This window comes from Lathamus discolor, chromosome 3, assembly GCF_037157495.1.
Source record: "Lathamus discolor isolate bLatDis1 chromosome 3, bLatDis1.hap1, whole genome shotgun sequence".
NCBI classification, from domain to species: domain Eukaryota; kingdom Metazoa; phylum Chordata; class Aves; order Psittaciformes; family Psittacidae; genus Lathamus; species Lathamus discolor.
In genome coordinates, this window is record NC_088886.1 from 113,505,457 (window position 1) to 113,521,542 (window position 16,086).

Here is a 16,086-nt window from a genome sequence, read left to right on the forward strand (position 1 = left end):
CTCTCATAACCCCCTTGGACTCTCTACCCAAATAACTGAAGGAAAGCAGGACTGAAACATGCAAGGAGCGAATAAAAATTGCCTCTTTCCAGTCTGAAACCAAACATATAAACTAACCCTACCGTATGAAATTTTAAGAAAAGTATCTGTAGATTCAAAGGGAATATAAAGTTAACGTAAACCACGAGGCTGTGAACTCAGCTCAGTTTGTGTACGTAATGCCTGCCTGATGCATGCACCCACCATGAAACAATTTTACATTCAAAGGAAGATGAATGTTGTTTGCATTTACTCAGATGTTTGTCCTTTATATTTCACGACAGGTTCAAAAATGAAATTTCTCCTAGCGTATTCTTTTTTTTCCTTAACTATTCCAAACAATTTCTTTCCCTTTTGCACACTGATTATTTTTATTTACTTACGCCTTGTCCTAATTCTTCAAAAATGTCTCATTCTTCAGAGCTTCCTCATTTTTACCTTTCACTTATTGCTCACCTATCCTTTAATTTTTACTGAAAGAAAGGTTAGTACCAGGGCTTGCTGTACCTATGTACTCCCACCACCCCACCTTCTGGGAAGAGCGTAGAAGATAAAGGTTATCTGCATCTCATAGAGAGAAATCCCTGTTTTCTAGCAAGTATCTGTCATACATGTGATCTAGCCATTTAGAATCATAGAATCATAGAATTTGCTACAGAAAGATTTAAAAAATAATCCATTTGCCTACAAACTCTAATCATGTCCTAATTATTGATATAATATTATTTTTAATATATTAATCACAAAAATATTTAAATGTTTGTTTCATGGTTATAAAATTACTAATACTTTTCCCTCTCTTCCTGCTTCCTCTGCCTCCTGTTCAAATCAGCTCTAATCAAATTTAAAGTGGGAAATACTGCTCTACTGCATATGGAAGCATATTTATATAATCTATTTGCATAATAATTTAATTTAGTTTTTCAGGCAGAAGCAGCTTTTCCTGACTTTCCGCATCAAACCTTAATGCCTATTCACCACAAGATAAATGTTATTACACCATAACTAGCTCAAGCACCAACATATACTTATCCCAACAGATACAATCTGAGTATTAACAAAACAGGTTATTACCCTATTTATTAAAAATTTATGATGTGTCCACTCCTGTACCAAACAAACCACGCAAGAAAAGAACTTTCGAAGGAAGATGATAAAAATTCCAGTTCTCGATCTCTCTCAAGTTTTAACATTTGTCTGCTTTTCTATCACTTTACCCTTTGCTTATTGAAGTCCAGAAAGGAAACCACCTGATGAAATTTTTCACAGAACTAGCTGTTATGAAGTTATGAATTTGTTCCTACAGTGAAGTTTACCAGGTTGATATCAAGTCCTGAATACCTAAAAACTGAGATGGATGAAGTAATTATGCTAACAGATTGCATGAAGTTTGAGGATCTGCAATACTTTCGCAAGGACAGAAAACATACCTTTTTCCTCTAAATTATGTACTTTTCATTTGGCAAGTACATATGCCCACTGCTTCCCCCCAAGTTTTCCTTATCTATTACTACTAAACTGAAATCAAAACGATTTTATGTATCAACGACAAGCAACACTTCTTCCTGAACACCCTGAAATCAAGCAGTAACACTGAAAATATCACAGAAGCTGGGGGTACAGAGCAGATACATATTAATCCTTTTTAAATGCAATCCTACAAAAACCAGCAAGTGTTTTGATTTTATTTATCCTAAATAGCATCACTGTATGAGAGACAATGTATTATAAGTGGTCACCACCCTGAGCTAGGAAGCTCAAGTTCAAGTCCTACTGCAAAAACCCAAGTCGTGGGGGATCCTGGGTAAGTTGTTTACCTGTTTCCACTATCACATTTTGCTCATCTTTCCTACTTCGGTCTGAACAATTCACTGCCTTAATTCTTTTCATAAAAGCCTTCTAATTTCAACTGAATCTCTAGACATAACTAAAGGAAGAGGAATTCTGGCATTAATACTAATTACACCTACAGAATCAGCTGGAGCCATACAACAGGAGGAACTATGCACACAGAGCCAAAAAGTGTTTGTCTCGATGCTTCATATTTGGAGACCACAATCGTAATACTTTCTAAGTAGAACACAAACACTGCTAAAGCTAAGAAATTTAGGACAAAACAGAAAATACATAAACAAACAAGAGGAAAATGACTACATGAATCACAGTGAGGCCATGAGCTGAGCTAAGCCCTAGAACTAGGCTTCAACTGAAGTTTTCCTTTATTTTCCTTTTAGCTGATACCTGTATCCCAGTCACATGCTTTTTTAAAGAACAGCTACGCTTTTAGTAGTTGCTATTTTCTATTCACTGCAACTTGCAATTATGAATTAGCATCTCTCCTTCACTTTTGTTTTAAGCTAGACATTAAATAAAGCTCAACCGTAAGTACCTGAGTGCAGCTGTACACAACTTTCAGACAAGTAGTCCTTTTAACTATGTGGGAGCACAAACCTCCTATATCTACTGCATCTTTGCCATCTGAAGTTTTGTGTTTAGTTTTTCTCCTCCCAAATACACAGATGTGTAAAAACATTTAGTTTCTCAGACATTCAAAGACCAATTAATTAAAGAGATAGGGCTATTTAAGTAAAGCTTAATTTTCTGCTTTTGTGGATAGCAAGCATTAGCACCTTTAAACCAGGAAAGTAACAGAAGACTTGAGCCACGTGACAGACGCACACCCCTTTCTCCCCTTTTCAGAAACTGGTTTTACCATTCAAAAAACCCCAAAATAATGCAGCGACTTACCTGGGTTGGAACGAGTACTGGAGGATATGCCAGCTTGTGATGTCTATACATCCAAAATGAAAACAGCACAATCACTGCAATTCCCATTATAGGCACCAATGAATAAAGCAAGGTATTGAACAGAGGTGGCTTAGGTGTAACAGGATTGGAAGTTGCTGAAGAAAAAAAACACAAAAGGACACAGCTTTTAAGGAACAAAAATCATTCAGTGTTTGAGATGTCTAGCATACCGATCTTATAAAAATTCTTGCAATCAGCACAACAGGATAACAATATTTGATTAAATACTCTAATAGAAACAGATTAATATTTATTAAAAAGTAGCACCTTGGAAAGAAATAATTTAGGTCCCCAGTACACATCAGCTCATCTATCTCTTGTGCTTTTAAGCTCTGCATTATCTACAGTGTGGAAGAGATGTCTGTATTTTTAAAAGACTGCAAGAATGCCATCACCTAATGAATAAAAAAAGAACCAATACAGAGGTTTAATCTTTGGGATGTATACAATAATATGGCACTAGTAAGAAGAGGCCAGAAGTAATCTGCCAACATCCCTACATGCTGCTGACTTGCTGACAGTAAAAGCTCTCTAGCTGAAGACACTTCCATGCAGCCCTGAGAAAGGCTCCAGAGAGACGCTGCCTCAGAGGCAGCTGGCACAGGGGCAGCCACAGACAGACCCCTGGGGCAAAAGAGCTTTCATGACAGTGAAGAAGAATGTCAATTATTGCCTTTGCAGTATCACTGACAAAAATGCCAAGAATATCTCTTGGGTCAACAAAGGCCATTTTAATCTCACAAAGATTGTTATTTAATATCATAAACAACTTTCTCTGGCTATTTGGTACACAAGACATCTGTTGTTTTCAGTTCACTCATTAACATTATTCAGTTTTCCAATAAAGATTAGATTATTGAGTGGAAGAAGATATCCAAGAATAATCAAATAATCTTTTAGTTACTGTTTTTTTTGAAACAATTATTTTTTAAGTCTGGATATCTGATTTTGTTTGTAACCTGTGAGGAAATCCTTTCCCCCTTTCTAAAGGTTACTGTGTCAATTCACAGAGGAACTCAAAGGTCCAATTAGTTCAAAGAAATAGAGCACTGTTTCAAGAAGAAGAGCATTCATAGGCTGCTACATGCATATAAGGATGATGCAGCTTTTAGCCCAGTGATTTATGGACACTTACAGAAGCTTAACTATACAATTAAGGTAAGATTTGACAGTAACGTCTGTATCATAAAACAGCCAATAATTTCAGATTATCCTTCCTTCTCACCCTCAGAAAAGAGCTAAAGTACCTTTTATCAATATAAATTACTTCTAGTACAGAGACCATTCAAAATGGAAGACACAAACTGGCAATTTTCTAGGTTCTTTATGTGAATGCACACAGCACTATCATGCAGGAATCGGAAACCTTCTGGCAGGAAAGAAACACCACAACATAAAATTCTTATCTCCTCATCATACACACTATCAAATATTTCTGAACTCAGAAAAGCCGTTCCTTCACAAATGCGTCAAACTAACTTACGTTGTGTGACCTCCATTTCTGGAAAATAGAAAAAGCGTTCGTTACACATGTTGCCTTCACAACAACAGAAAAACACTTCAGGGCTGTCTTTCTTCTCTATGCAATCATTCCTATAAAAGACAATAATAAAAGTCTTACTAATTTTAATTCGGGAGGGAGGGTGGTGTTTAAGAGAAAACATACACTCATATTTAAAATTTAAAGAGAACTTCATTAAATAATCCTGGACAACATACCACCCAAATAAGAGTTAAACCTGAAGAGACCAATTAAAATTCTGTTACTTTGTATTGCAATGAGATATCATTGAAACTGACATAGCATATTTTTGTGATTCTTAAGATAAAGGTAAAGAAAACCACCAACAGGATACTGAAGAACAGTTTGCAGTCTAGATTTCAACAGGACAAACGATCAAATGGCTAATGCTTAAACATAATCTCACAGTACAGGGTTGTACGGGCTGGAGATGAGTGAGAAGGAGAATTTTTTAATTTTATTTTAGGCAAAAAGAAAAAAAAAAAAAAGAAAAGAAGATGACAAAATTTCTACAATTTCCCCTGCCTACATTATGCTCAGGGATAGGGCTTATTCCACCCCATGACTTAAATGTAGAAAAGGAGTTCTATTAACAAATAAGCTGAAACTATTCAAGTCAGGAAAGAAAAACAGGCATCATGCAGGAGACAACTTGACAGCAGAAAGAAAAGAATCTGAAAATCCTGCAGAAATAATTGAGGATTTTAAATGCAGCTGAAGACTGTCAAAAAAGTTTTGGGTTCAGCTTCAAAAATTAGGGTTATTTTATAGAACCAGCTATTACAATTACACTCTACTGTAGCTTCCATGAAACATTTATTCTTTGATGTTCTTAATCTGCAGTTGTTTGGAGTTCATCACACTGTAACTCACTGTTCACTAAACCACTCTTCACTCCCAAAGATAAGATCTTGTTTATTAACGGGTATTTTAGATGAACACTGCAGCATGCAATTCTTACAAGTTACAGCTAATGAGGTCTTAAAGCCAGACAAATTTTTACTCAATTTTTAACTATTTCCTTCCCATCCTTCCTGCATTTTCTTATTCCATTTTTTTTAGCTTGCTCAAGGAAGAATTTAATATAACGTGAAAATAATGGGATAACAATAGTACAGAACCCAAGCTTTTTTCTAAATCAAAAAATCCTATTTCCATCCTGAAAGTTTTACATTTAGCAGAAATTAACTTAGTTCAGAAACTGTAATATCCCCACTTCTTCTGCAAAGCCACAACAAAGAATGGATTTTTTTTTTTAACAAAAAAAAAAAAAAAAAACCCAACAGAAAACCCACACAAACCAAGAACAAACCAATACTTTCCCATCCTGAGTGTCTTACGGTTACTAGATATTAGTAGCAATGAATAAGGTTTCTTTAAAATTGTCCTTTGCCTTCCAGCATAGCTGAATTTTAATCATGCTGTGCAAGCAAGCTTGCAGATGCTTTGCTACTTCTCTGAGAAACATATAAATCAGTACTACTGTTCGATGTAGCTTTAAACTGTCATTAAAGGACAAAACATCCTAGTGCGTGGGGAAATTTTATTTGGTTGAAATTACTATAATGATTTCTTCTACTCATTCAACGTTTAAGAAACACAAGAAGAGAATTTTCTAAAATATTGCTAAAAACCAAATTCTAGGTACATTTTAATGAAGATGTATTATGCGTTCATTTTCTTCTCTCCCTTTCCAAGCAACTACTTTTTGGTCAAATAAAACTTACTACAGTACTTCAGAGAACTATAATACCATTTCTTAAGAGAGTCACGACCTTTATTCAGCCCTTATCTAACAAACCTCAAGTCCTGCTGTTACTGCTCACAGGTACTTGCTAGACCATCTGTTATTAAAAAAAAAAAAAAAGACTGGAATTCTAGAATATTCAGCGTCTCTCAGTTGCCACTGAGGTGAGCTTTTTAATAAAATCAGCAAAATACTGTCATGCTTACATAAAGAGCAGACACAAAGTACTGACTTTCCTACTCCAAAGATGTTGGAAAAGCAAACTACAGAATTCTGCATTCTGGTTCAGGAACTACATTTGCACTGTTTGGCAATAACAGACAATAACAAGTCATTAAAAAATCTATTATTAATGGCCAAAAAAGAATAAATTAAATTTTAATTTTAAAATAAAATAAAATAAAAAATAAATTAGATTTTAATATTTATTAAGTAAATAAGAAAAGGTAAAGCATGCTATTATGCAAACAAGACAAAGCACTTCAATAAAGTTGGGTCCCTAAATACAGGTATGCGAGAAGAGAAAAAAAAGTATGTGCATGCATGTGTGCATCTAAAAAGAAAACTATTCAAAATCTACAGTATTATCATTTGTCTCAAGTACTGATGGCAGAGAGGAGGATTTAAAAATTATGGACAGATATAATTGTTTATAATTACAAATAAATTTAAAATTTATAGGAAAACTTACTTACCTGTCATAACAATTGATGTCATCTAGCCAGCAACCCTGCTTCACAATTTCAATCGATCCAGAAATATTCTTCCATGTAGCAAAACAGTGTCGTCTTTTATCTTTATCACCATAACAAGGTTCAATACCACTGCGATTTGTTTTATCTTTTTCCCAATTAGCATTGTAGTAGATACACTCTTGTGTTTCTGATCTGCCAAGTATGGCACCTTTTAGGAATGAAAAGTAAATCACAATTAAACGGCATTCTGAAAGATAAGCCATATGAACAGTCAAAACCAGGATGTACTAAAATATCATACAATATGCTTTCTTCCCTTTTTTTTTTTAATAAAGAAAGAAAACATTTAACTCCGACAAGCATTCCAAGCAAGTGTTGAAACATAAAACAAAGATCTTCTGTTAAGTCAAACAGTGACTTGGATAACTTAACAAAATTTGAAGAAATAAAGAACAAGTATGGCAATATTTTTCCCTGAATAGCAACACCAGAGAAAATTAAAAATACCCAATTTAGTTATAATATTAGCTGAACAAGAAATTTTAGCAAGTAGACTTTACCAAAAGGCATTTTTATCTCTTATTACAAGTGCCAAAAAAGCAGGTTGTACATCTTAGAAACCTAAACCTAACTAATTAATTCAGTTTTAAACCATCAACATCTTTTCCCCTAGCTTTCATCTGTGATGTAGCTTCTTAACACAAAGCACTGAAGAAAAAGACACCTATGCTAAAACAGTATCTTTTATACCATTCTGATTTGCCAAGTGAGCAACTGGATTGAGACCGACAGGTGTGAGGCAAGAGCCTCACACTGCCAAGGACAGCACTGGGTTTTTGCTGGATGTTCCCACCCAGTTAATCAGTTACAACATAAAGACATTAGATCTTTCTCATAACTCAATAACCAACCAAGTGCTCCTGCTCTCAGAAAGCCCAAGCCGTGTCTCCTCTTCCACTGTGTACACCAAACATACATGCAGCGGGATCATGCATGATGGCCAATGTGCGTGATTCAGGTAGCAGAAGCCCAGTGGTGTTTGGAGGCCAAAGCACTGATGCAATCTCTATTCAACATGGTGGTGAACCACAACGGACTAGCAGACTAAGCTAACCTATCCTGCTATAAAATTCACATGATTTTTATTTTTTGTCATCCCAGAATTCTTAAAAATAAAAGTTTCTGAAATTCTGAAATTAATTTTGTCTTTTAAATTACAAACGTAATTGAGTCATTGATGCCTAATGACAACCTACAGCAAAACCCAGCAAATATTAACATACTGAGGCTTCCCCAAGTAGAGCCAAGTTCGTAGTTCTAACGTGGTATGAAGCACCACTCTGGCTTTTGCAAAGGTAAATGGCTGTTAGGATGCAAAACTGTTAACAAAATACTGGGGGTAATAACTGGCTTTTATTTCTATTTTTCTCTTGTCCAATACTGACAAGAGTGTGTCATTAATCTTCATGCAAGCTTCACCATTTAACATGTACTAAATCCATGGAAAAACAGAGAGGGAGATCAAACAGATAGAGACTCAGAGGACTTATGTCAAAATTGGGGGTCAGGAGGACGACAATGCACATTTACTTTGTGTACCCCTCTAATATTTTCAAGACAGTTCCATTACGCATCTATACTTGAAGATTAAACAGAGGTCTTCCATAGCAGTCAGTTCATATATATTTATTCTTAGCACTCATTACTTCCTTTATTCACATACTTCCACAGTAATTTTGATACACAAATATTGCCTTGTTGCCATACCTGTACTTCCCTTTCTACACAAGGTTGTAACAAGCAGAGTGACTGTAACCCTGACTTCCTTTGGGGGATGAAATCATTGTCCACCTCCATGTAGTAGGAGGTGGGGGCTGGGGTGACTGGCACAGTGGTAGAGGCTTCCATCATGTAACACCTCCTCAAACACACACAGCTGACAATAAGGTAATTTTTTCTCAGTAAAGAGACCTGTACTCTACATGGACCAAAAAAGCTGCACCTCTTTGGGTGATGAGAATCATTTCAAACTGGTAACTGCTGCACCCCTCTTGAAGTACAGCACACGGCACTGGAGTTGAGTGCAGTGCTGACCATACTGAGCATCCCACATAACCACCTTCTGTAACTTTTGACTTTCACACATTCCCAAAATAGGCTGAGGATGCTGCTTACGCTTTTTGGGAAAGAGCCTGGATGTTCAATGGGAGAAATGCACTAGCCAGCTGGTAACACTGCAAGATGCAGCATGTTAACTATTATATTCTTTGTGCTGTGATGGCCTGACCTTTACAACTCCCAGCTATGGCAAGAAACAGATGAGACAACAGATTGAACAATTTGGTTCTGTCAGTGCAATAAAGCAGAAGTCCTGGATTTATCTCATATGTGCCATTCCTTTCCTCCTGCTGCCAAGCCTAGCTTTGAAGGACCATAGGCAAGCTGAATCTGATAAAATTCAGAAACCACAGTAAAATTAACTGTGCACAAATACACATATCTTCTCTGTAGTCAGGCCTTCTTAACCACAAATGCTCTGAATCAGTTCAGCCTACCAGCTGGCCAGCAATCACACTGTTGGTTTAGTGAGTTGGTTTAGTTTTTATCTGACTGGAGCATCTACCTTAAGACCTTCTCTAGGGGTTGAGCGGACGCTTGCAATAGGTCTGGCCAGACTAAACAGATGTATAAACATACCAGGGCAATGCTGGACCAGTCTTCTGAAGCAATAAAATGGGAACCTGGTGGATGCAAGGGAAGAAGAGAGAGGGAACCACACAAAGCAGCAGCCCTTAACCCACTGCACAAAGGTAGCATCTTCTAACCAGCTCTGCCACCCCCCTCCACAGGAATCAAACTCGCAGAGAAGAAAGGCAGCTGGCATTTTCAGTGAAAGCAAATTTACTGGGTGCCAGTTTAGGCATAGTATGTCTATAATGAAACTCCTGTACCCATTTGGAGTGCTGACAAATTGTTTTCATATGCAATTGTCACATCCTTGGGATACCTATCACTGAATCTCAAAAGGCAAAACGCTGCTATTGAAAGAAGCCATGAGCAAAGCACCAGCAGTATCCTATGGATGGAACTTAAAGTCTGAACAATTCAAGAGGAAAACACATTAAGAAAGCAAAGAATACTCCAGCACAGAGTTCAGTTTCAGCATGTTAAGACAGATCACATTTAATATGTGCTGTTATCATATTGCAGTCAGCATGCTGCTGTATCACTATACATTTGTGTTCATCCACAACAGCTGCAGTAAGAAAACCAACATCTGCTAGTGAACTTCTGAACTGCTGTTAATACAGGATACGCTGTAATTGTCAGCAGTACAGAAAGCAACTTACAAGTGCACATGTGCAGTCTGGAAAACGTCACCTTAGTAGGTATTTGAAGAACTGGCTACCATTTTTTCAAGCAGAAAGACTGTATGAATTCCTGGAAATAAAATCTAGCCTTTATTATTCTTAAAAATACATGTGTCAATAAAATCTCTGCATAGCTAGTAAGAAGGACAATACTAACATAGCTCTAATTTAGAAAGGGATTACTAGAAAAAGAAACATGAATTCTCTATTACAGACACCACCACATTACACTCAGATGGGAAAAAAAGAGAACTATAAAATCCTGGGAGTTTATTATCTGGCTTTATTTAGTAAACCTGAAACTGAGGAACACAACACCACTGGTTTCTACTGTAGGAATGTTTTCCTGACATTTTAAATAAAATGTCTGCAACATGATCATCTCCCTCATTTGTTGAAAGACCTTAAAACAGACACATCCTCCCCCTAATCCCACGTCCTATTCCCATCCCCAAATGCTGCTTTTGCAGCACCCTTGGTTGGGGACACCACATAAAGACACAAAAGCTTTCAGTCAAAGGGAAGATGAATCTGTGATTCCTTGCTGGGTTATGAAATCTGGGAAAATTTTTAAGCTGAAGTCATGAAAACTTGTGAAAATGCTGCAGAGATTAGTTTGATGGCATAGAGACCTAAAACTGGAGAAAAGAAAAACAACCAAAAAACCCCTCAGGCCTCCTGAAAGCCAGTCTATAAAGGTAGACTGCTCTGTAGGGCACTCCCAACATGCACCCAGCACATTCTTAACCAGAAGGGAACCAAAAATAAAATATCAATCTTATTTTTGCATGTCTTCCAGCATTAGACAGAACTACAGACTTTTTTTCCATCTGATATGTTTCTGAGATGCAAACAGCAACACTGAAGTCTAGAAATACTAATCACATCTGTACTTCACGGCTGCACAACCTACCGAAGCAAGTCCACTATGCTACACTTGAACTTCATTGTATTATAAGCACTGACAACAGCATTGGTAAGAATTTATATACAGGGATACTCATGTGATAGAAAAGGACTTTTTTTTTTGCTGTTTCCTACAAAACAGTATATAAGATTGAGAGGGTTAAGTTCAGTGTGGCAGCTACCTCTGTAAGAGTAGAAAGCTTATCTAAATTCTTTTACCTTTGGGATTAATATGAACTCATTCGGAGCACCAAGATTCACAAACACAAGGGATGGAGTAGTTTATTAGAATAAACTTACTGAGCAGGACAGCCCAAAGCACCACAGGCACTAGACATTATGACAGACAGCCTGTTCACTAAAGATCTCGATTGTAACACACTGTCCCAGAGGAACACGAAAAAAAAAAAAAAAGGCAACCCAAAAGAACAACAAAAGCCCACAAACAAAAAAAACAAACCAATCAACAAAAAAAAAAAAAAACAAACAGAAAATGTGGCAAAACCAAAACCAGCATCTTGTCCATAAGCATTATATTTGTTTCTGCAGTGATCTCATATATACTTTTTAGACTCAAATATACCTAAACCCAGACTACAAACATGCACTTTAAAGGCCCAGGTTTGAAGTCTCAACAAGAAGGGAGCAGGCTGTTATAATTTATACACTTTTTCTAACACCCAGGGGAATGTCTGTCAAAGGAAAAATAAAGAGGCTATTTTCAACCTAATACAGAACACTGAGTTACAACAGAAGACCTATTCTGTCCTCTTTATACACACCAATATGTCCCAGAACATATTCTTTTGATCTTTAGACAAGTATTAATCCCATTATCATTATTCCCTATGATGGCAGGCCAAACAAGGACTGCATAAAACAAGCAAAAGCACATTCATTAAATCCAAACACTACCGCAATTAACTTAAGCAATGCAAGAATCAAGAAAAAGATAAACAAGACAGGAAAGTAACAAATCACCTGAACTGCAGTCACACTGCCTTATACAAAAGATGCGTATCTTTTCAGACGAGCTTCTCATTATCATTCTCCTTTTCACTGTGGTCTACCAAGCCTGTATTGCACTTAATCAAAAGTCATTGGGGAAGAATAGCAAAATGCCACCAAAGTGCTGCACCTCTGCACTGTGAGAGTGCAGAGTCTGTGAGACTCAGTATTTTTTAATAGGGTAAAAGGTTAATCTTAAATATTTAAAGATTGACTTGATGTTTCAAAAGGCTCTTTTCCTAAAACAATACTTATAAATAAAGGAGTTTGCAACTCAACAGGGGTCTTACAGTAAACTTGGAAGTTCTAGTGTAGCTTTTTGTATAACAATGGCTATATTGAACCTTAGTTCTCCAGGATTATAGTATGAAGGAGAGGCAGATATCAGGAAACCTGTATTTGCTTAAATATCTCATCATATACTTAAAAAAGATTTCAATTTTTTTGCAGTTCACGCCTTGCCAAGATGAAAAACTTGTATGGATGCGCCTGCCATGGAAGTATGAAATTCTCTCGCTAACATGACACTTCTGAGAAAGAGCTTTCCACAGGAAGAATCCAGTGCTGAAAAACTGAAGAACAATCTATTACACTAAGTCTTAAGAACATAAGTTCCTAAATATAGTAGAAACTACAGGGGATCATGTCATCTACATGAGAAAGAAATACAATGCCTGGGAGAGGGGCGGAGGGAGGGACGAATAATATCACCCCACTACTATACTGTTAAAAACTCCTTGCAACCACCGCTTGTTTGCTAGGCAGACAGCAACAAGAAAACAAACACTTTTCTACCAGGAATGTCTCCTCTGGATTTACAGAATGGAAAGTTATCTAAAAATGGTAATCTGCTATAATCACTTGATGCTACTATGTTATATAGATCTGTTTATATTTTGTTTTCATTAAAAAAAAATATAGTGAGTGTGAATACAGATTCTACACAGGATAGGCAATATAACAAACTATTCATCTGCTTCTGAAGTTAGGCTACTCAAGAACTGTTAGGTATTGCTTCTGGATCCAAGAGAGCGCTTCTAAAACAGTATCAGATAAATACATACATTTTACTTTTGAAACAAATCATCAGATAGCACACATGGTATTTGATCTCTCTTTCTGTCACAGATCCAAAAGCTGGTGCTCTGGCAATGGATGGTGGAGTTGGACCACTCATTAGCTTTTTTCTGACGTTGAACAGCCAACACACAATGCATCAGCCTCTGAGGTGAGCTACAGCATTAATACATACTTGAAGAACTCTGGACACCACTTGAGTAGATCACTTTTTCTCTTCAGGGTGCAAGCAATGGGCCACTCTGACATTCTTAATCTCATCAACATCTAGTATTTACAGTAAGAGAGATTTGGCAGACTTAGGCATCATGCATCTTGCACAATTTTGTGAACGAAACACCACTTTACAGTACAAAATGCTATCCACACATAACCTGCGACAGAACATTAGATACAATCAAGTGAAAGAACCAGAATTTTGGAATCTGTAGAAAAGACGTTCTTAAAACTTGAACATCCAAGTTAGAAGAAACTCTCTACCTGTGAATCTCTATGCAAATTGGCCACTTGACCTTTCAAAGTTCAAACTTCAGTAATCAGCCATGTTGAAGAAACCTGTGCATCTATAAAACTGTGAACTCATTCTGACAACTTCTCCAGAAGAATATTTGATCGTAGAATTTAAGAGAGACTATTAAAGTGGCAGAACTAATGGAAAGCATCTTTAAAGGGTAAGGCCACAATTCAAAGAAAAGAATGCAAGTAAAGATGAGTCTGATTGTTACTTTGAAACTCTATGGCACCACCTAAAGTAATGTCTCTGAGTGATTAAAGCAGATGGAATCAAGGGGAGCAATTATAAGTCATGGAGTACTCAGAAAGAGGCCACTGCAGGAGGCGTAACAGTGGCATCTAAATCTCACTGAATTCTTGCTCAAGGAAAAAAAGATGCTGAAATTGCTTTTCCAACACATGTTCCTCTCCATATTCTTTCCAAGCAGTTTGTCTTCTTGTTAGAAGAAATCAATAATGTCATAATAAGATTTTGCAGACAACTTCCATTTTCTGCCTTGTACTTCCAGATATCTTATTTAAGACTGGATTTAAGGAAGTAGGGAAAAAAAAAAATAATCCAGGCCTCTGGTCCAAGTTTTCCAAAATAATTTCAGAGCAAAGCAAGTGGCAGAAAATGGAGAAAAAGGGGCAAGCAGCAGCTACATTCTCTGGGTAGAAATTAAGGTACCATTAATGGCACAACTGGCATCTATGGCATCAGCTAGCTACCTTTGAAATAAAAATTGTCATCCTCTGGGAATCTCTAGAAATATAAAGTTAAGTGCTATTTTTCACACATCTTGACTTCAAGGGAACACACAAAAACACAGGCTGATGTTTTCAAGTTCAAACATGCCATTCCTGTCACTGCAAGGTGTGAACAGCACAAAACAGAAACTTTTTCATCTACCATCTAATGGTTTTGTAAGGGAAAAAAAGCTTGAAAGATTCTGTCGGTTGGGATTTTTGAAGCATAGCCTTGGGACTACACTAACCTTGTACAGGCTGGTAGTTTTTATCGATGTTACTGGTGAAATGTTCTGGCCGCAACAAAATGGAGAGTATTATAAGATGGTAAAAATCTACCACAAGGAACACAATGCTAAATAGTCACCAGAAAAGTTTAACTTCTACAGGATTTAGAGGTTGAAAAAATAGACCAAAGCGAAACAGGCACTAATGCTAGAAACAAGAGTTTCCAATTTGTATTACCCTCCTCTCCCCAGCACAAAACTCCAAACACAAACAAAAGGGTAAAAAAAAAATTAAAGAAAATAATTCACTATAGAGAACAACCTCAGTAGCTGACCTCAAAGGTGCAGCCAGTTCAAGTCAGCTAAAATTTAAAAAGGTAAGAGAAAAAGGGACACATCACAGATGAAAGTGACAACTGTGCACCTTTACAGATCCCTTCCCATCACTTCCCCCAGGAATACTGGCCCTCAATACTGTAGGCAGGTTTAAACGTATAAGAAAACCCAAACAAAACAAAACACAAACCTCAAATGAAAACTCAATTCAGTTTCTGAAGAGTTCTACTGTACCCTGTCTAGGTGGTATCACCTACAAGTGTCTCTGGATGAAGCTCAGATAAGGCAGCTGCTCATGACATAGCTAGGGATGATTTCCCACTGCACACATGCAAGTAATACCAGTTCCACACAGTCTTAGAATGCTGTTATTAAACTGAAGTAGTAATACACTTCACCAGTAGGCATATTCCCAGACTAAAGCCTAAATAAACTACCTAAGGATATAAAAACTAGATAAGGAAGATATGAATCCTTTCGAAGGATGACTATCATGCTGGTGGTAGCAACTAGTAGAATTTCTATTTTGAGGCCTGACAGTGAATTTTCCAGCAATGATCTCAGATACCTGTCATAGCTGTTCATCTGATTTGAAAGGCCAGTGGTAAGTGGAATCCTGCAGCACCTCACTGCCAGCGCATGTGCTGCAAGCACACCAGATACAACAAGGTATCTTTCATTGTAAGGGCCTGCACATCCAGTCAAAGCCTCTGTACAAGCACTCGCCTTATGTAGAGGGCAGCTCAAAAGATGAGGCTCTTCTTCATACCCTTCTGTATCACACTAGATTTTCCAAAGATAAGTTGGTGTTAGGGTTGGTATTTGCACAAGTTCTTCTCAGAGCTATGAAACCTTATAAGAACTTCTGAACCATGAACTATGAAATATTTTTAACAACCTTCTAAAATCAAAGTTTGAAATTCCTGCAACTTTATGGAGATGGGAACAGCCAACTGTTCGCTTAAACAAAAACCAAAAACAAACAAAAAACCACACCACCCACAAAAACAAAAGAAACCCCCTAAACCCCCCCCCCCAAAAAAACCCACCAAAACACTCCTACCACAAAACAAACAAACAAGAGTTATCGAAATTTTATTCGTCTTTA

General features: G+C 37.0%; 1 protein-coding gene across 1 annotated transcript in view; it reads right to left on the bottom strand.

The window, feature by feature from the left end:
* Positions 1 to 16,086, bottom strand: part of ACVR2A (activin A receptor type 2A) — a 71,815-nt gene that overhangs the window by 25,413 nt on the left and 30,316 nt on the right. Inside the window, exons 2-4 of the mRNA XM_065671244.1 lie at positions 6,812 to 7,019; positions 4,331 to 4,440; positions 2,788 to 2,942 (exon numbers count right to left, since the gene is read on the bottom strand). Coding sequence (XP_065527316.1) covers positions 2,788 to 2,942; positions 4,331 to 4,440; positions 6,812 to 7,019 — 473 coding nt within the window. The remainder of the gene's footprint in view (positions 1 to 2,787; positions 2,943 to 4,330; positions 4,441 to 6,811; positions 7,020 to 16,086) is intronic.